The sequence below is a fragment of the Prunus avium genome, chromosome 1, assembly GCF_965620075.1.
Source record: "Prunus avium chromosome 1, drPruAviu1.hap1.1, whole genome shotgun sequence".
Lineage (NCBI taxonomy): Eukaryota > Viridiplantae > Streptophyta > Magnoliopsida > Rosales > Rosaceae > Prunus > Prunus avium.
This window is the reverse complement of record NC_142284.1, coordinates 40,223,229-40,244,419: the sequence shown is the minus strand read 5'-3', so window position 1 is coordinate 40,244,419 and position 21,191 is coordinate 40,223,229. Positions and strand designations below refer to the sequence as shown.

General features: G+C 45.9%; 1 protein-coding gene across 1 annotated transcript; it reads right to left on the bottom strand.

The window, feature by feature from the left end:
* Positions 1–291: 291 nt before the first annotated feature.
* LOC148297822 (uncharacterized) lies at positions 292–19,422 on the bottom strand. The gene is made up of 3 exons (XM_088248466.1): positions 18,841–19,422; positions 18,654–18,770; positions 292–363 (listed from the first exon to the last, which is right to left on the bottom strand). Exons 1-3 carry the CDS (start codon positions 19,396–19,398, stop codon positions 292–294), a joined length of 747 nt encoding a protein of 248 aa, XP_088104592.1. The 5' UTR covers positions 19,399–19,422.
* Between the last annotated feature and the right edge of the window lie 1,769 nt (positions 19,423–21,191).

Below are 21,191 nucleotides of genomic sequence, written 5' to 3'. Positions count from 1 at the left end.
TAAGCAACAACTGGGTAGGCCGAAAAGAGTTAGGACGAAGAAGCCTGGTGAGGTTGAAATACCAGCCACCATCCCACAAAAACCCTAGGCCTCCAAATTATATTGCCCCACCAGCCAAGCTTAGAAGGGTTTTCATTCAAATAAGATGTCGTGAATGCGGTCAAAAATGTCATAATAAAGCAACATGTGACAGACAAAACAATGAAACCCAACAGGTATGACTGTTAGACACCTTGTTTAGTTCTATGTTATGGCGTACTTACATTAATAATTTTGTTATACATTTGCAGGTTAATGCATCTTCAGCCCAAATGGAGCAAGGTTCTTCTTCACAACCAATACAACCTTCTTCACAACCAGGATCTAGCACAGTAAGAGGGATAGGCATAAGCAGAGGGAGAGGCATAAGTAGAGGGAGAGGCGTAAGTGAAGGAATAGGAAATGTTGCTCAAGCTATTGCTTACCCAAATTCACAACAAAGTGTAAGCTTTGGTTGCTCTTGTGGTTTTAAATTGCAAAAGTCATTAGGCAACTGAAATCATTAATTTTTTTTAGATGGCAAGAGGTAATTGAGAAGGAGGTAGAGGCATAGGTAGAGGAAGAGGCAATGTTGCCCAAGCCCCTGTTTACCCAAATTCATAAGAAAGTGTAAGCTTTATTTTCTCAACCATTCAATTTGTTATTACTTATGTCATTGGAAAACAATAAAGATCAGTAACTTTTTCAGGTGACAAGAGGTAATGGACAAGGAGTCTTACCATCTTCACGTATTGGCTTAGGAAGAGGTTTACCATCTTCAAAGTTAAGTGCAATGACAGGAAGAGGCAGAAGTGGAGGAAGAGGCTTACCATCTTCACGGCCAACTGTAGGTTTTTGTCATTTGGTTCAATTCTTACTCATTTCACTAATTATCAATTTTTCAACTATTATACACCTAACATTACTACATTGTTTAGGTGGCAAGAGGAAGGGGACAATGAGGACCAGATTTGGACAACATTTCCCATGATAATAACATGGCCTCAAAATAAGGGAAATTATTGCCAAGGGTGTCATATGTTGTGTATTTTGGGATATGTAATTTTCTGGCCATAGGGATTTTGTGACAAAAGGGACTGATTCTGACATTGGATTGTGTAATTTGTTTGTACCATATCTGACCCTCCACTCGTACAACGACACGTGGATCTCATAAACTCGCCCAAGCACCCAAGGCCTCGGACAATCGGCATAGGCTACTGATGATATTGTCTCAAAGCAGCAAAAGATCATTACAGGGCCCAACACAGCCTACAATCGGTATCCCCTACCGATTCTGCAGAATCAACCTCGAAGCACCCGCCTGAAATATCTAAGGACTCGTGTCAACCTCATAGGGCCCTCCCACGAGTCCCACATCGAAAATGAGCGCTAAGAGCATACTAAATGCCCTCTATAAGTATGCCCCTCCCACTACAATACAGGGGTAAGACTTTTCAGCTTGACTTTTATACTTCTATATGGTCAACAGCAATAGCTCTTAAAAACAATCTTACTTGAGCATCGGAGGGTCTTAGGCTGGTTCCACACCGGTTCCATAGACCTCACGAGCTTCGCTTATCTTCTATTCAGGATCAGCATCCAAGGACAGGAAGAATCGGCATCCAACACCCAATCGATCTCTTGATCGTCCATCCCACTTGTAAGTTGCACTCATCTCTATCTATTCAAGATTTAGCGTCAACAGATTGGCGCCGTCTGTGGGAATCGCTTATCGATCAACCCATATCTCAAAACAAAGAACTCTGAGACCAAAAAATGAATCCATCTTCGGCCCTCCCTACCGATGGCCCCATCCTCGGCCTCGTTGGCGAGCCGAATCCAACTCCCTTGCTTCAGACACCTGCTCGACCGACCACCCTGGAGGCTCGGATGGAGACCCTACAGCAGGATATGGCAAGAATGCAGGAGCACAACAATGTTCTCGCCTCCAAACTGGATGACACCCAGAGGCAACTGCATCAACAACAAACACTCTCCGCCCAGTTGCAGAACGATCGGGAACCAGCCACACAGCTTCGGCAGGAGAAATCGTTTAAAAGCGTACGAAAGCCCACTTTCCAGGATAGAGGGAAGCAGCAGGCCGCGAACGGACCAACTGTCTCCCGAAGACTGTTCGTGCCCACTCCGAAGGAACGCCATCCCGAATATCGCGTTTATTCTGATTGCCGCGAGAGGATCAACGATCGGCGCAGGGAACGGCAGTCATCACCCATCTAGGTCCGGGCGAAGCTAGACGATCCACGCCTGGAGGTACTTGGACCAAAATCCCCCTTACGCCAGAGGTACGGCGCGATCGGCCTGGAAGAGACGGACGAATCAGATTATGTTCCAACATCCCCAGGAACCACAATCTCATCGGCAGGGCCCTCTGCACGACGCCACAGCCACCGATCAAACCAAGACAACGATCGGCGAAAAGGAAATTACGAGAGAAGCCCCAGCCGAACGGCAGACCAAGGAAGGCGAGGTCACAATACTGACCAACGCACAGGGAACCGAGCGATCGAACCCTTTGGTGACGATCTTCCATCTACCGATCCGACTATTCGTCTCCTCCTACAGAAGATGACTCGCATCGAGAAGGAACAAGACCAGGCTCGGACACCAACATGGGGAACGGTACAGCCAGGGCCGTTCACCAATCGAATCCGGACATTCAGACACGAGAAGGAGGTCCAAGCACTCCGCATATCGTTTTATTCGGGGGTCGAAGATCCCGTTACCCACATTCATACCTTCCAATCAGCTCTGGGTTGCAAAGGACTGACGGACGAAGGCCAATGTTTGCTATTCCCCTCCACCCTGACCGGAGCCGCTCTGAATTGGTTCTATCGGATGGAGCCAGACACGGTCGACAATTTCAATCAGTTGAAGCAAACCTTCCTCAACCATTTTATGATTCAGACCGATCGCCTATATTCCGCCGATGATCTATATACCGTTCGGCAGCAAGACGATGAGCCGTTGAGGGAATATGCGGCTAGGTTCAGCCATGAGTACTCCAGATGTCCGGAAACTGACGACAGGGCGGCCTTCGGTGCCTTCAAAAGCGGCCTTCGGTCATCTCAGTTTCGTTATTTGGTCCACAGCAGCAACTGGACCACCTACTCCGAATTAATGAAACAGGCAGCTATCCACGCCAAGGCTGAGCATTTCAACTCCAAGGGATCGGCTTCGACCCCAATAAACAAAACGGCGTTGACCGATCAGCCTCCAACGCAGAACTACGACCGATTCCCGGTCGACCGATCGGCAAACCAGGCCCCCTACCGAACGGCACCCCCTGTCCCTGCTTTTTCCACTCAGCGAAACAAGCGGAAGGACAACTTCCGGGAACGGCAGGACAACAACAAGAAGGGCAACCACAAGGGGAATCGGCCAGACGAAATCTTCACTTTGCTCAACACCACTTATGAGCAAGTTCTCCTGACCGAAGGGGATATGATACCGAAGCCGAACAATCGGAAACTCCCTCGCCAGAGCGAAAAAGACACCGGTGTCTTCTGCCGGTACCACCAATACAACGGCCATGATACGGAATCATGCATCGCGCTGCGCAAAATCGTTGAACGCCTCATCAATGACGGAAAGCTGGATCAGTATTTAAACACCAAGCCAGCAACGGATAACTCATTGAATCGGCAGATCAATATGATCAGTGGAGGGGCGCCTATTGCCGAAGCCAGCAACCGATCCGTTAAAAACTACGTTCGTGCCGTACGGCATCCACAAATCCTCAGCGTGGCGGGAGGACGCAATGACAAAATTCAACGCAACGGTTGGGAACCTATCACCTTTTCTGAAGAAGAAGAGCGAGGCATCATCTTCCCCCACTCTGATCCTATGATCATACGGGCTGATATATCGGATTTCGACGTAGGCCGAATCCTCATCGACACCGGCAGTTCGGTCAACGTGCTATTCGCCGACGCTTTCAACGCCCTCGGCGTGGACCCTCGGCATCTGAACAAGGATATCACCCCTCTCCTGAGCTTCTCTGGCGACGTGGTTGAACCAATCGGCAGTGTCCAGCTCCCGTTCGCTGTCGGTACCATCCCCAGACGAACGGTCCTCTACACCCATTTTCTAGTGGTCGACTGCCCAACGGCATACAACGCTATCATCGGCAGGACGGCGCTCACAAAAATGAAGGCCATGCTGTCACCACACATGCTCCTCCTCAAGTTCCCCACACACGCTGGCGTCGGCCAAGTGCGAGGGGACCAATTGAGTGCACGGACGTGTTACGTTTCGGCAACCAAGGAATCGGCAAGGGCTGCGCTTCGCGAAACATACTCGGTCGCCACCAGCTTGGGCGTACCGAACGGCAGGGGGACGGACAAACCAGATGACCCCCGAGATGAGACTGTAACCCCGCAAGCGCAACCCGCCGAAGATTTAGAACCAGTCACCCTCTCCGAAGCACAACCGGACAGACAAGTTCGAATCGGTACAACCTTGAGTCCGGCACTCAGGGCCGATTTTATCACCTTCCTGCAAACCAATGCAGAAGTCTTCGCCTGGTCATACGACGATATGCCCGGCATCGCCCCGAGTGTCATCAGCCACAAGCTCAGCATCTGCTCCACTTTCAAACCCATCAGGCAGAAACGGCGGGCCTACGATGCCGAACGGTATGAGGCAATGAGGCTCGAAGTAGACAAACTGAAGACCATCGGCTTCATCCAGGAAGTAACCTACCCAATTTGGCTGGCAAATTCGGTTTTAGTCAAAAAATCAAACGGCGCCTGGAGAATGTGTCAAGACTATACCGATTTAAACAGGGCTTGCCCAAAGGACAGCTTTCCTCTGCCACGGATCGATCAGATGGTGGATGCCACGGCAGGCCATGAACTTCTCAGCTTCATGGATGCATACTCAGGCTACAACCAAATATTCATGAGCCCTACCGATCGCGAACACACGGCATTCATCACCGACAAGGGACTTTACTGCTACAACGTCATGCCGTTCGGCCTGAAGAACGCTGGGGCGACATACCAGCGATTGGTCAACAAAATTTTTTCCGACCTCATTGGCACCTCGATGGAAGTCTATGTGGACGACATGCTGGTCAAGAGCAGAACGGCCGATTCTCATCTCCACAACCTTTCGCTCATGTTCGGCGTCTTAAAAAAGTACAACATGCGCCTCAACCCGAGCAAGTGTGCCTTCGGCGTTTCCTCGGGCAAATTTCTCGGCTTCATGATCAGCCAACGAGGAATCGAGGCCAACCCTGAAAAAATCAAGGCATTACTCGACATGCAGGTCCCGAAGACACAAAAGGACATTCAGAGTCTGACTGGGCGTGTCGCCGCTCTAGCCCGGTTCATCTCCAAGGCTACCGATCGGTGCGCTCCATTCTTCAAAGCCCTCAAAGGAAGCAAACGGCAGATTGTCTGGACTGCCGAATGCGATCGCGCCTTCCAAGATCTTAAGGCCTACATGAGCAGAGCACCCCTATTATCCACTCCTCTCCCCGGCGAAGAACTCATCCTCTACCTCTCGGTTTCGGCAACGGCACTTAGCTCTGTGCTCATTCGCAAGCCGAACGGCATCGAACTCCCCATTTTCTACATTAGCCATGCTTTGCAAGACGCTGAGATTCGGTACCCCGAGCTCGAAAAACTCGCCTACGCTCTCGTCCTTTCAGCACGCAAGCTTCGGCCATACTTTCAGGCTCACAGTGTTACCGTCCTCACCAATCAGCCTCTGCGCCAGATACTCCAGAGACCGGAGACATCCGGTCGGCTAGTCAAATGGGCCATCGAGCTCGGCGAATTCGACATCCGCTACCACCCTCGTCCTGCCGAGAAGGGACAGGCTGTAGCCGATTTCATCTCTGAGTTAACCGCGTCCGAGGGGCCAGTTTCGAAGGACGCCGCATCCGATTCATCTTCGACGGTACCAGTCGCCCACCCGACCGAAGGAATCTTTAATCCGTCAATTCCACTTTGGACTCTCTACGTGGACGGTTCGTCCAACCGACAGGGCAGCGGAGCCGGCTTGGTACTCAAGGCCCCTGACCAGACAACCATCGAATATGCCATCCGATTCCAATTCCGGACTTCCAACAACGAAGCCGAATATGAAGCTCTGTTGGCCGGCCTTCGGCTCGCTAAAGAAATGGGCGCTCAGCAACTCAGGATCTGTAGCGACTCACAACTTGTCGTGAACCAGATACTGACTGAATTTGAAGCCAAGGACACTTCGATGGTTGCCTACTTGACACACGCTCGCCGATTGCTGCACCACTTCACTGCGTACCAAGTTCAACAGATCCCCAGATCCGAGAACAGCCACGCCGATGCTCTATCACGCCTTGCATCAGCGATCGACGACAACATAGGGCGCCGTGTGCCGATCGAGGTCCTCACTCGGCGCAGTACCACCGACCTCGAAGTACATGCCGTTCGGCAGGATCCAAGTTGGATGGATCCGATCCACGCCTACCTCGCCAACGGCACGTTGCCTGGCCCCAAACCTGAAGCAACGACTATCCGCCGCCGATCGGCACGATACCTCCTTCTGAATCAGATTCTCTATCGGCGTGGTCACTCCTTACCATTGCTTCGGTGCATGACCCCGCAGCAGGGAAACTACGTCCTACGAGAGATTCACGAGGGGGCCTGTGGGGACCATTCTGGGGCTAGATCATTGGCTTTCAAGACCATTCGGCAAGGGTACTACTGGCCGACTCTCCATGCCGATGCCACCACCCTGGTCCAGAAGTGCGATCAATGCCAGCGTTTCGGCTCCGTTCCAAAGCTGCCTGCCGAACCACTCTCTCCGATTGTTAGCCCATGGCCCTTTGCCCAATGGGGTTTAGACCTCATCGGCCCTATGCCCCAGGGCAAGGGACAGGTCAAATTCGCCATCGTCGCCGTCGACTACTTTACCAAGTGGACCGAAGCCGAAGCTTTGGCAACAATCACTGCAGCCAGGGTTGAACATTTCGTATGGAAGAATATGTTCGGTTCATTTTTACACATGATTTTTCATGTTATTCACCTCTTATTTTGAGTTAGTTCTTGCCATTTAATAGCTTTTTACTTCTTTTTTGTGTTTTAATAGGTTTTACCTTGGTTATAATGAAAATGAGCTAAAAGTGCATTATTAGTGATAAATTCTGTTTTTGTTCATTTTCGTAGGTCAACTTCTTGGCCTGGGATCAACATGCTCCGGTGCTCGAATGAGGTCATGATCTTCATGAGACTTGTTCCAATGGATGTTAACTACAACATATCAAAATTTGAGCTCCATTGGACAAGTATTGCCTATCCAACCAATCCAGCATGTTACCACAGCTCTGGAAATCCGGATTTGGCCAGCTTTTACCTCCTTTGTGTCATCTTAATTTCTTGTTACCATAACACTTGGTAACAAGAATTTACCTTAGTAGATGAGATATTTTCTGAAGCATTTGGCATCTTTGTGAGGACAAGGCTTCATCATTTGCAAGGGGACAAGAAGACAATGGGTGAAGACTTTGCATTAGAATACTAAAAGTAAAAGCTGGAAAGGAGGAGAGAGGGAGGCAAAGGGAATTGCAATCTGATTTGGATGAGCTATTGAACGTGGGGGAGGAATTGAATTCCATGAGTCTACACAATTGAGAGCAGATTTTGGAGAGCTTGGAGCTAGGAGAAAGCCAAGGTGCAGCCAAGAAAAGTGGAGAAGAAGACTTCCACCATTGATGATCTTGAAGCTCTCATCATTTTCTGAAAATCTGTAAACTCTTTCTAATTTCATTTTGAGTTTGTATTTGGAATAAGTATGAGCAACTAAACTCCATAGCTAGGGCTTAGGTTGAAGCCCTAAACATGATTACCTTATTGTTTTGATGCTTGAGTGTATGAATTTCTAGATATTGTTGATGAATTCCAATTCACCAAATTAATCTATCCTTGATGTGTGTTTTTCCTTGGTTGGCCATCTTTGAAAGCATGCTTCTTGAGATTGTTGGGATTATGTGTATCTTCATGTTCTCCTAAGCAATAAATGGATGAAGTAAGAATCATCCATGTGAATTGGTTTCTTGAATACCTAATGTAAACACCATGCTATTAGGATTCTTGTGATGTTCATATTCTCTTTGAACTTAATGGGTTCTCCTTGTAATTGAATCGAAGTACGAACCATACCTAGGTTCGTTTATGGGGAGGGTACAAGTATTGTAGCACGAACCATGCACTTTACGTATATTAGAGAGGATCAATGCGTCTTGAGCCACGACCCATGGTCTTGATTGCGAACATTTTCATCAACATGTTTAGAGTTCATCATTTGAGTATTCATGAACATGGGTAGAATTGTTTAGGGTGGATTCCGAAACCCTAGTGTTTGTTACATTTTGATTTCACATCTTGATAATTCATCTCTGCCATTCTCATTTAAATTCGAAGTCCATTTACTTACATGCAATAGAAATAGATCACTTGAACCAAATCAAAACCCCCCCCAATGTGTGTGTGAGTTGCGTGTTTGACACGTTACGTGTCTTTGTTACTGAATTTTATTTCTTTCTGTAATTATTTTGGACTTTTGGTCCGCGTTGTGTTCTTCCATTTTCTGTGCTGAATCCAACCGTATAAAGAACGTGAATTTTGGACGTACGGTTGGAAAGTTATAGGCAAAACACTGGACAGAGGTCGAAACTGAAAAACAGAGAAAACGAATCTGCCCAAAAACGACCGGTCGCTTTTACCTGACGACCGGTCGCTTTTCAAGTCAAATTTTGAGTTTCGAATCTGCCCAAAAACGACCGGTCGCTTTTACCTGACGACCGGTCGCTTTAGCACTGTTCATAGGTGATAAATGGGTGATAAAAGGGTGATAGAAAATGCTGTTTGTGTTTTTGTTTAGTTTTCTTGTGTTGTTTCATTTCTTTTACACTTCTTTACTCATTTTTAGTTTCCATTTTGCATTTGTGCATTTGTGGTGTGTCAATTAAGTGTTCTTTACGTACTCAAATTAGAACTTATAGGAAGCCGACAAGTTCTTCGTGGGATCGACCCCGTACTTACATAATCTATACTTCAATAGATTCGTGCACTTGCGGGTATTTTTAATTGGTTGTTTGCACATTAATTTGTGTCCTCTTAGGAATGCAACAATTTTTGGCGCCGTTGCCGGGGAACTGGCACGGTTGCTTATCTGTTTTGTTTGAGTATGTTTAGAGTACTTAGTTTTATTTTTGTTTATTGATTGTTGTTTCATTTTATCTTGATTTGTTTTTGTTTCTTTTTCTTACAGGAACATCCGAGGAGTCATCTCCACCATCTCCAATGGCAGCCGCAACTGAAATTGTGGAACTTACTATGCAAGAATACTCCAATAAATTTGGGATGGAGGAAGCAAATGCATTTGGCTCATTTCAGAATGAGTTGACTATGAATGAATATTTCCAACAAACATACAATCCGGAGTGGAGAAATCATTCAAACTTCTGGTGGACCGACAATCCAAATTTTCAACAAGGGCCATATCAACCATATCAAGGCCAACATAATACTTGTCCACCTCATGATCAACCTCGACATTACACTCCACCACAATCTTACCAACAACCTCAAGGACCGACTTTGGAAGAAATTGTTGCTTCAATGATTAGAAACACAGATAATTTCATCATGCAGAGGAATGACACTCACATGCAGAGGAATGATACCCACATGCAGAAAATGAATAAGGCCATTTCCAATCTAGAAAATCAAGTGGGGCAAATTGCTATAGCTTTGAGTCAAAGGGAAGTTGGGATGATGCCTAACCAAACAGTGATACCAACCGGGCATGAGCATGTTCAAGCAGTTACCTTGAGAACTGATAAGGTAATTGGTGAAATTGATGGTTCTAAAAATTTGATTCACAATGTTGATGACATGCAGGTTGAACAAGTGACTGAGCCTAAAGAAAAGGATGAAAGCAACAAAGAGAAAGATAAACAAGCAGCTTCTTCATCCGAATGGATCCCAAAGCATGAACTTGCAAGAAGGGCAAGAAAGGAGAAGGTAAGTCGTGAACCTACTGATGAAGAAATCTTACGTGCTCCTTTTCCTCACAGGCTTATGAGTTCCAAAAAAATTCAACATACCAAGGACATATTGGAAACTTGTAGGAAAGTGCAAGTCAACATTCCTCTATTGGAGGATCTTTGTACCAACAAGAGGAACTTCAAAAATGATGAAACGGTTGCACTAACGGAAGAGGTTTCTGCTGTTTTACAAAGGAAGCTTCCTCCCAAGTTGGAAGATCCAGGAAGTTTCACAATTCCATGTGTAATTGATGATAAATTGTTTGAGAAATCTTTAATTGATTTAGGTGCTTCAATTAATCTAATGCCTTATTCTGTTTTTGAAGTACTAGAGGAAGACAAGTTGAACATCCATGTTCCAAGTACCAACCATATGTTCAATGTCATTCCTTCTACTCAAATGAGAAGGCCACCCAATCCTAAATATGTGCCTCATCCATCTAATCAACATATTGAAGAGCGCTTAAAATTGCTTTTGAAATCTACTCATGCGCATAAAAAGAAAAGAATACGAAATGGGTTGATTAGATGGCAAAGAGATTTGAAGAAACTTCATGTTCGGCACAAGGAGGCGATTGAGCCAAAACCCCCTAAGTGACCATGGTATGTTGGAAGTCCGGCAAAAGACTTTAAACTTAGCGCTTCTTGGGAGGCAACCCAAGGTGAATAGAAGAAGTTTGTTGTCGTCCTAATCGCTTCAAAGTGGAGTTTCTCTAGACTCAAACTTTCTTTTATTTTATTTTTATTTTATTTTATTTTATTTTATTTTTGAGTTAGGGTTACATTTTTCCAACCAAGATAATTTCGAATTTCTTGTTGTTTCTCTTTGTTTTTCTTACTCTTTCTTTCTTTTATTTGTTTGTGTTTCTATTTTGTTAGTAAGTTTGGGAAGTAGATTGCTTCATGATTGCACACTCTGAACTTTGGCTCAAATGCTTATTCCATTTCATAACATGTGATTACATTTATAAACTTGAAAATGCATACATAAAATTCCTAATCACACGTTCATTGTTGCATTCTGCGCCACCTGAGGCTTCTGCTAATTGCCTCTATCTGTTCTTGCTTGTAGAATCTGCAGCAGCTCTACATGATCTTCGTTCCTTTTCTGCAGCATCTCTACATGCTGGTTGGCACTGTAGAGCCGCTTCTGGAGGTCCGCCACCAGAGCTTTCAGGGCCGCCACCTCCTCACTCAGTGCCCCGCACTCTCGTGTTCTCGCCAGTAGGCGCATGCCCAAATTTGTGGCCGAGACCGCGTTGAGCACGGTTAGGTTATGGGACTCGTCCACTGCCATCTGGTCAGACCTCTGCGCCACATGCAGATGATCTGCAACTGTAAGTCTGCTGACAGTCATGCCCTCCGGCATTACTGCCCTTCGCGGCACCACCTCAGAGAAGTTTGAGGCCGAGCCATGATGGTATGAGGAGTTTGGGAAGATAGGGTTTGGAGGAGCCCGTATCTGGGCATTTGGTGGTGCAAGCGACAACTCAAGGTTAAGGTCATCAACAAGCATATCTGGGGATGCCATTGATTTTTCTGTCTGGGCTTTTTGATGGTTTTTCTTGAGTTTGCAGGTTGAAATGCAGGATGCTCCTTCTTTCAACCGAGAAGTGGTTTAAATAGACTTATTCTCATAGGGGAGCCGACACCACTTTGTATTTCCGGAGCAATTTGCGGATGAGTCAAGTTAAACAGGGAAGCATTTCTGCTTTCACTTTACTTTCTTTCCCTCCCTGTTTTCTGGTGCATTGTGTTTTGATTTCTTTTTAGTTTGTCGTCTTTGTTTTATTTCCGTTGGGGATGTGTGCTTTGTTTCTTTTTAGTTTGTCGCATTCCCTTTATTCAAGTTTGGGAAGTGCGTTTTGTTTTTCTTCTTTGTCTTTTGCAACTTTCTTTTCTTTTATTTCCGAAAACGAGAAATTGAAAAAAAAAAAAAAAAAAAATTCACCGAAAGGCAAAGACAAACAGGCACACCAATAATACACTAGAATCATTTTTTTCCAGTGCTCGGTGTCTCGACCATAGGACCCTTGAGTTTAGCCCTTTGGCTATCCACTTCCGGGGCTTCACGCACAGCCTCTTGGGGCTCATTACTCGAGCTCCCAAAGATTGCATTCTTAGCTTGAGCGTAACCACTCTCGCGGTCTGTTTTCTTGCGTTTTCCCGGTCGGTCTATGTCCTCCAGCTGCTTTCTCATGTCATGGGCGTAAACACTTACCATCTTTGAGAGATTTTTGTTCTCTTCCCGCAACGCCTCCAGCTGGTGTCGATTCACCTCTAGTATCCTTGCCCTTTCTGTTTTTAAACTTTTAATAATACTCTGGCACTCTTCAACCATACTTCGCTCTGCCACCAACTGACCTCTTAGCACCTCCACCTCATGGGACTTCGCAATTAGGCGATGACCCACACTTGCGACTGTTGTTGTGCTTTGCACGCTTAGTGCCAGAGCATCGCTCACGACCCGGTTGTCATCCCTTGATCCCAGCACCCGTATATCCTTGGGAGTCACTAGATTTCTAGCAACTCCAAGGGCAACATCGTTGTCCAGCAGTATCGAGTCATTCACTGTCACGTGCCCCCGTGCAGAGGCAAAGTAGGGCATCCACACTGGTGCCACTGCTTGGCCCCGAGTCTGAGTCGGTGGAGCTAGGTTGAGATCCAGCGAGAATGGGTAGGAAGAAGCCATTTGAACTTTCTTTTCTTTTGTTCTTTCTTTTCTCTGTTGTGTGTTTCTGCGTTTGTGTGTTTTTCCCCAACTCTTTCTCTTCTTCTTTTATAGAGTTAGTTTCTACGTAACCCTAGACACGGCGCTTCTGCGTTTTGCGCGGCCCTTACGGCCTATCCCCTTAGGTCACCTCACCTGGTCCCCAACCCCTTTAATTTCAGTTCTGCCTTTCAGCGCTTTTGAGAAACGAAAGTCGTCACGCCTTCCTATGAAGCCAATAATTCTGGCTTTGGGACGTGAGAGAGACCGCTGCTTGTCGACACGTCTCTCACTTTGTATCCCGTGACTCACAGGTGCCGAGACTTCGGGGCCCACTTTTTCTATTTTACTGAGTCCTCGCTCTTTGTGCTTCTGACTTGGTTTCTTTGTTTTATTTACTTTCTTCGCTTTTGGGCTTTCGTATGGGTTGGGCTTTCATTTGGTTTGTGCGTTTCTTTGGGTTGGATTTCTGCGTGCGTAGGGCTATTGTTAGGGCTTACTGTTTGGTTTTGTTTTGTTTTGTTTTGTTTTGCAACCGTGTTGTAGTTGTTTTTCGTGTTTGTTCTTGTATTTACTTGCTTTATTCCCTTTAATTCTTGTTATAACATTGTTGATGCCTAAATTCTTTAACATTGAGGACAATGTTTGTTTCTAAGTTTGGGAAGGGATAGCAAGTCTTTTTCGTTTCGCTTAAATTCTTGCTTTATTCTTAAATTCTTGCTTTATTTTGTTTTGTTTTCTTTTCAGTTTTGAGTCTTTTTGTTCTTAAGTCACTTTCCGGACATATATGATGAGATTGTGATGAATGTTTACATGACTTGATTGAAAATGCTAAAAAAAAAATTAATAATTTATTATTCACTAAATGGCATCGTTCTAGCATGATATGTTTGAAACCCTCTATGCACTTGCCTTTTGTTTCATAATTCTCTAGTTGAGGGACTTGCATGATCCAAAGAATTGTATCAAGCATGAATTAGACTTGTACAACCATATAATGTGAGCTTTGAGCCTTGTGCTTCAATTCATGAGTGTTATACACATATTCTTACTTTTCTTGTCATCTGAGTTGTTGTTTGATCTCATTATTCATTGATTGGGTTGAGCACTTAAAAGTCACTCATTCTTGTGCAATTTGATTACATGACATTTGAGAAATGATATTAAGGCCCTCTTTGGACCGTTTGTGCCTTTCAAGCTAACCCTATGCATGCTTAAGCATGATTTTCCATTGATAACCACCTTGAGCCTATATGTATGCCTTTTCTTTCAAGTAACCAATTATTACTTCTAACCTTAGCCTGAAAAACAAGAATTTACCTTTCTAAGGAACTCGTGAGCTTTAATTTAGATGTGTTTTTCATGCTAAGTTTGGGAAGTTTGTTATTACATTTCGAAAAAAAAAAAAAGAAAAAAAAAAAGAGAAGAGTACCTCACTCAAAGGGTGAAAGAAAAGAGAAAAGTTGTGGTTAAGTGGCAATGGTTTCAAATTCAATTCCATGTTTCTTGGTTGTTCGAATGGAAGGAAGGAGTGTGAATCGTAATTAGTGGAGGTATAAGGCTTTGTGGTCTATTTGATCACCTAAAAAAAAAAAAAAGAGTGAAAATCTCAAGCGTGATGTTTCAAAGTCTTTTAGTCAACGATTATATGCTCTTACATTGTGAGTTCCTTGGACTTTGTTGTATCCATATCCTTCATTTCTTACTCACCTTGCACCCTTAGCCCCATTACAACCTATAATAAAGACCTAAATTGATCTTAAATGTCATGTGGTTGATTTGCACACATTTTTCAGCTTTTAAGTGTTTAGCATCCTTCTTGAGATCATATTCATGCATGTTTTTCATCTTGCTAATTGTGAGTTAAGTCCCGTATGGTTTAACTCTATTCTCATATTTATTATTGAGTGATGCATTGTAACCCTCTTCCGAGTGATTCATTTGTGAGAGGACAACTTTGGTGAGATTTGAAGTTACATTTGTGCTTGGTATGATTTTTGAAGTTGTGTGAAAACTGAAATTGGAGAATGAGTTCCATTTGGCCATCACACTACTACACTTGAGCATGTTGTGTTCTGAACTTTGCTGCCTTGTGAATGATGTCTAAACTGAGTTTTTCTTGTGAAAACTTTTGAGTCAGTTGCATAAGTCACTCTCTCTTTGGAAAGTGTTCGGAAAGTTTTGTTTCGAGTCTTGTTTTAGTTTCTGTTTTGCTCGAGGACTAGCAAAAGATAAGTTTGGGAAGTTTGTTCGGTTCATTTTTACACATGATTTTTCATGTTATTCACCTCTTATTTTGAGTTAGTTCTTGCCATTTAATAGCTTTTTACTTCTTTTTTGTGTTTTAATAGGTTTTACCTTGGTTATAATGAAAATGAGCTAAAAGTGCATTATTAGTGATAAATTCTGTTTTTGTTCATTTTCGTAGGTCAACTTCTTGGCCTGGGATCAACATGCTCCGGTGCTCGAATGAGGTCATGATCTTCATGAGACTTGTTCCAATGGATGTTAACTACAACATATCAAAATTTGAGCTCCATTGGACAAGTATTGCCTATCCAACCAATCCAGCATGTTATCAAAATTTGAGCTCCATTGGCCAGCTTTTACCTCCTTTGTGTCATCTTAATTTCTTGTTACCATAACACTTGGTAACAAGAATTTACCTTAGTAGATGAGATATTTTCTGAAGCATTTGGCATCTTTGTGAGGACAAGGCTTCATCATTTGCAAGGGGACAAGAAGACAATGGGTGAAGACTTTGCATTAGAATACTAAAAGTAAAAGCTGGAAAGGAGGAGAGAGGGAGGCAAAGGGAATTGCAATCTGATTTGGATGAGCTATTGAACGTGGGGGAGGAATTGAATTCCATGAGTCTACACAATTGAGAGCAGATTTTGGAGAGCTTGGAGCTAGGAGAAAGCCAAGGTGCAGCCAAGAAAAGTGGAGAAGAAGACTTCCACCATTGATGATCTTGAAGCTCTCATCATTTTCTGAAAATCTGTAAACTCTTTCTAATTTCATTTTGAGTTTGTATTTGGAATAAGTATGAGCAACTAAACTCCATAGCTAGGGCTTAGGTTGAAGCCCTAAACATGATTACCTTATTGTTTTGATGCTTGAGTGTATGAATTTCTAGATATTGTTGATGAATTCCAATTCACCAAATTAATCTATCCTTGATGTGTGTTTTTCCTTGGTTGGCCATCTTTGAAAGCATGCTTCTTGAGATTGTTGGGATTATGTGTATCTTCATGTTCTCCTAAGCAATAAATGGATGAAGTAAGAATCATCCATGTGAATTGGTTTCTTGAATACCTAATGTAAACACCATGCTATTAGGATTCTTGTGATGTTCATATTCTCTTTGAACTTAATGGGTTCTCCTTGTAATTGAATCGAAGTACGAACCATACCTAGGTTCGTTTATGGGGAGGGTACAAGTATTGTAGCACGAACCATGCACTTTACGTATATTAGAGAGGATCAATGCGTCTTGAGCCACGACCCATGGTCTTGATTGCGAACATTTTCATCAACATGTTTAGAGTTCATCATTTGAGTATTCATGAACATGGGTAGAATTGTTTAGGGTGGATTCCGAAACCCTAGTGTTTGTTACATTTTGATTTCACATCTTGATAATTCATCTCTGCCATTCTCATTTAAATTCGAAGTCCATTTACTTACATGCAATAGAAATAGATCACTTGAACCAAATCAAAACCCCCCCCAATGTGTGTGTGAGTTGCGTGTTTGACACGTTACGTGTCTTTGTTACTGAATTTTATTTCTTTCTGTAATTATTTTGGACTTTTGGTCCGCGTTGTGTTCTTCCATTTTCTGTGCTGAATCCAACCGTATAAAGAACGTGAATTTTGGACGTACGGTTGGAAAGTTATAGGCAAAACACTGGACAGAGGTCGAAACTGAAAAACAGAGAAAACGAATCTGCCCAAAAACGACCGGTCGCTTTTACCTGACGACCGGTCGCTTTTCAAGTCAAATTTTGAGTTTCGAATCTGCCCAAAAACGACCGGTCGCTTTTACCTGACGACCGGTCGCTTTAGCACTGTTCATAGGTGATAAATGGGTGATAAAAGGGTGATAGAAAATGCTGTTTGTGTTTTTGTTTAGTTTTCTTGTGTTGTTTCATTTCTTTTACACTTCTTTACTCATTTTTAGTTTCCATTTTGCATTTGTGCATTTGTGGTGTGTCAATTAAGTGTTCTTTACGTACTCAAATTAGAACTTATAGGAAGCCGACAAGTTCTTCGTGGGATCGACCCCGTACTTACATAATCTATACTTCAATAGATTCGTGCACTTGCGGGTATTTTTAATTGGTTGTTTGCACATTAATTTGTGTCCTCTTAGGAATGCAACAGAATATCATTTGTCGATTCGGCCTCCCGAACGCAATAATCACCGACAACGGAAAACAATTCGACTCCTCTCAGTTCCGGCACCTATGCCACCGATTTGGCATCAACCTGTTCTTCGCCTCCCCAGCACATCCGCAGTCGAACGGCCAAGTCGAAGCAATCAACAAGATCATCAAGAAGACGCTGAAGAAAAAGCTTGGGACAGCTAAAGGAGCTTGGCCCGATCTCCTTCCGGAAGCGCTATGGGCCATTAATACCTCCTATCGACGGTCGACTGGCGAGACGCCATTTTCCCTTGCCTTCGGTTCCGAAGCCGTTGTTCCAGTCGAGATCAACGCACCATCGTGCCGAACGGCATCTTACGAGCCAGAGCAAAACGAAGCCCAGCTCACTCTCAACCTGGACCTCATTGAGGAACACCGTTCCCAGGCTCAGCTTCGGAATGCCGCCTACAAACAACGGACTTCCCGCTACTACGACTCGCGCGTCAGACGCCGATCGTTTAAAGTAGGGGACTGGGTACTACGCAAAATCTCCCTCGCCACCAAGGACTCCAACGACGGCACCCTTGGTCCATCTTGGGAAGGTCCTTACGAAGTTGTCACCATCTGCCGCCCAGGCACTTACCGTTTGCGTGGTACCGATGGTCAAACCCTCGGCCACCCTTGGAATATAGAACATCTCAAATATTACTACAAGTGAACGCCCCTTCGGTCATCAACTTTTGTAATCGGTTTAATTTGGAACTCCCTATTCTATACATACGGCACTACCATTCAGCAATATTATGTCAAACATACTCTACATACGACATGCGCACATACAGAATTAAGGGACATGGCACATTAACCCGAAACAAACTGAACATTGATAAATAAGGGGCCACAGAAGGGCCATCTGTCTTTACAATACGCCGTTCGGCACGCTCAAAAATGTTAAAAACAAAAGTCTACGAGGTGGGTGGATCGGCTTCGGTCGCTACAACATCGACATCAGCTGACGCAGGCACAGGATCAGTCGACGGCTCGGCAGTAGACGTAACGGCAGCCCTCGGCCCGGGATGACCTTCCTCCCCACTGCTTGAATCGGTGTCGTCGGTTTCCTCGGCCTCGGCATCCTCGCCCTTGTAGGCCTCCACCATCTCTTCGGTCACCCCTTCCGGCAGCGGTGGTGGATCCCGGAGGAAGTTCAGGTTCAGCTTCTTGTCAGCATTATACCGTTTGACTCGATAGAGAAAGTCGTCACATTGCTCCATGACCTCTCTATCCACCAAACGTGTAAACTCCTCCGACGATCGGTAGTCCGCAACGGCCTTCGCCTTCTCCTCTACTAGCTCCCTGGCATGCGACCGCTCGGCCGCATCCATCGCCACCTCTACCGCTGCCTTCGCCTCATGGGCAGCCATCACGTCCAGCTCGGCCGCCGCCAGCTTCGACGCCAGCTCAGCAATTTTCGCCGCATTCTCCTCGGCACGCTGGTCCGCCTCCTGCAGCATCTTTCCGGCATCAGCGATCTTCGAACGGCCCTCTTCAAATCTCTTTTGGTATCGTTCGGCAGCATTCACAGCTCGCTTCGCGCAGAGCCACATGTCCATATTAGCCTGCCACACCAACGGACACATTCATACATGCCGAATCAAAGTATCCTTAAGCTACAAATCCTACACTTACCGCTGCTTGGAGACGGAAGGCCCGACCGGTTTGTTCACGCAACGTCTTCGTTGACAGTTGCTCCAGCTCAGCCAGCTCCATCTGAGCACCGTCAATCATACAGTTGATGAACGGCACAGCCTTCCGAGGACACGCGATGTTAACCGGTCCCTCCTCTCCCTCCACCTCATCATCAGGGATCAACACCGATGTCCCCTCGTTCGGGCCCCTTGGCCGTTTCGGCAACGGCGTCACATCGATGGGACCCTCGATCTGCCGTTTGCCCGTCATTTGGAGGTGAGCCTCCCGAACGACCTCTGCCTCCGCCGCCCTCTTCTCCCTCCGGCGGTCAGCCACCGTCTGCTCATCAGCCGACGTCCCTCCCGCTGGCCCTGCCGTCTTTCTCTTCTTCGGCCCGGGGGACTGAACCTTCTTCGTCTTTAGCGCCCCTTGCCCCTCCAGACGCCTCCTCGTCGCCTCGCTCATAGGCCTCCCTCCTGCCACTGCAAAACAGGAAAAGCACGATGTCAAAAAGGAAACGGCAGCATAGAAAAAAACACCGACCCTGCCGAACGGCATCTCTTACTTTGCCTTTTTTCTTCTTCCTCTTCCTCCTTCACCCTCCGATCGTGTTCGGCCCTACCGATCAGGCCTGCCTTGAACAGATTCCGGAAGTAGAGCAGCTCCTTACAAAACCGATCTTCTTCGGCAATCTTCGCTCTCACCCTCTCGATTGCTTCAATCTCTCTGATCGGTGCGGCCGGCCGTTTCAAGGACACTGAAACCAAAATACCAACGGTCAGTACCCAAAAAAAAAAAAAAAAAAAAAAAAAAAAAAAAAAAAAAAAAACCAACACTATTAACCCTGCCGAACGGCAGGTTCTACCCTACCGACTGTCTGGAAGGACGTAGGAATCCTCCTCTCAACGATAACTCCGGGTGCCGATTCCCAATCACCGGAGACAATCACTCGACGCTTGCGCCACGTCTTTTGAGAGCTCGGCACCCCCACCACAAAGTGCCCACGCTGCCCTGCCGAGAGACAGTTGGACTGAACCCACCCTCCATGATCGGCACTCTTCGCCCTCGTCACACTGTACAGCTGGGCGAACTGTTCGTAGCTTGGCTCCCCCTCACCGGCCAAGCTGAACGCCGTGATCGTCCCGAGCAGCGTAATCCAAAAATTTGGGTTATACTGCCCTGGCGCATAACCGATCGCCGCCAGGATCTTCTGCACCGAATGCTTTAACGGCAGCCGAAGGCCATGCTTAAACACATCTGTGAAGAAGACCACCCCCTTGTCATTGTCACTTAGCGACTCTAAGGGCTCCGGAATTCGCATCCCTACCGATTCCGGAATGTTGTACTCCGACCGAATCTTCGCCAACTCGGATTCGGTCAGTGTGTTCGGCTCTAAGTCATCTACTCCGAACACAGGTTCCGTGGGCTTCGCCATCGGGATCCGTTGCCTACCCCTGACGACCCTCAGCACCCCTTCCCCGGGAACGGCAACAGAGACACCACCCCCATCGGCCTCACGACCCGAGGTCGAAGGCTCATCACCCCCAGGCACCCTCGTTGAAGTACCCCCAGCCTCGGCACGCCCTCCTGCCCCCTCCACTATCTCACAGCTCGAAGAGCTCACAGATTCAGAACTCCCACTCTCTTCGGCAGAACTCCCCGAGGACGACTCATCCTCGAATGCCCTCGGACTACGCCTACGCTCGGATTCGGTATCTGACATCTACAAACAACACACGAACGTACACTAAGGGCTGTGCTAGAATCCAAATCCTATTCTACCTCCTAAAAACACTACGTTCATACGTGTTCATGCGTGTTCATGCTTGTTCATACATTGTTCAAACATAAATTCTTGCAATTCAACACTTTGATCCATGGGAATACGAAAACACGGCAACATACCTTGTTTGCACGGTGGCTCAAGTTCGTCGGAAATCGCCTCCGCCTTGTTCAAACTTGCCGGAAATCGCCTGCTCAGCCTCAGCACGGTTGCCGGAAATCGCCTCTCACAAGCTCTCTTTGCTCTCAAAATTTCCAAGTATTTGTACTCTCGTCTTCTCCTCACATTTATAAGGCCGATTTAGCATCGGGAAGCGAAGCGACGCATCGGGATACGAAACGACGCGGCTCTTCACAGCCATGCCGACACGTGTCACGCATGCATGGGAGAGACCAAACGTCAGTTGCAACGCTTCCAATCCTCGGAGACGCTTCAACTTCCCGAACGTGGCAGATCTAGCCACCTTCGAGCACAACTCCACTAACTAACGGCAGGCGCACATTGATGAGTTCTCACTCACCTCTCGTGCCGAACGGCAGGCGCACATTGATGAGTTCTCACTCACCTC

What these genes read in the sequence shown, in the direction of transcription:
- LOC148297822 (XM_088248466.1), bottom strand. Translation starts at nt 19,398, where the DNA reads ATGCCGTTCGGCAGGGTCGGTGTTTTTTTCTATGCTGCCGTTTCCTTT. An exon ending in CCTTCCGTCTCCAAGCAGCG is followed by an intron (nt 18,771 to 18,840) that starts GTAAGTGTAGGA and finishes TTGGTGTGGCAG; the next exon opens with GCTAATATGGACATGTGGCT. An exon ending in CCGGAAAGATGCTGCAGGAG is followed by an intron (nt 364 to 18,653) that starts GCGGACCAGCGT and finishes TTACTGTGCTAG; the next exon opens with ATCCTGGTTGTGAAGAAGGT.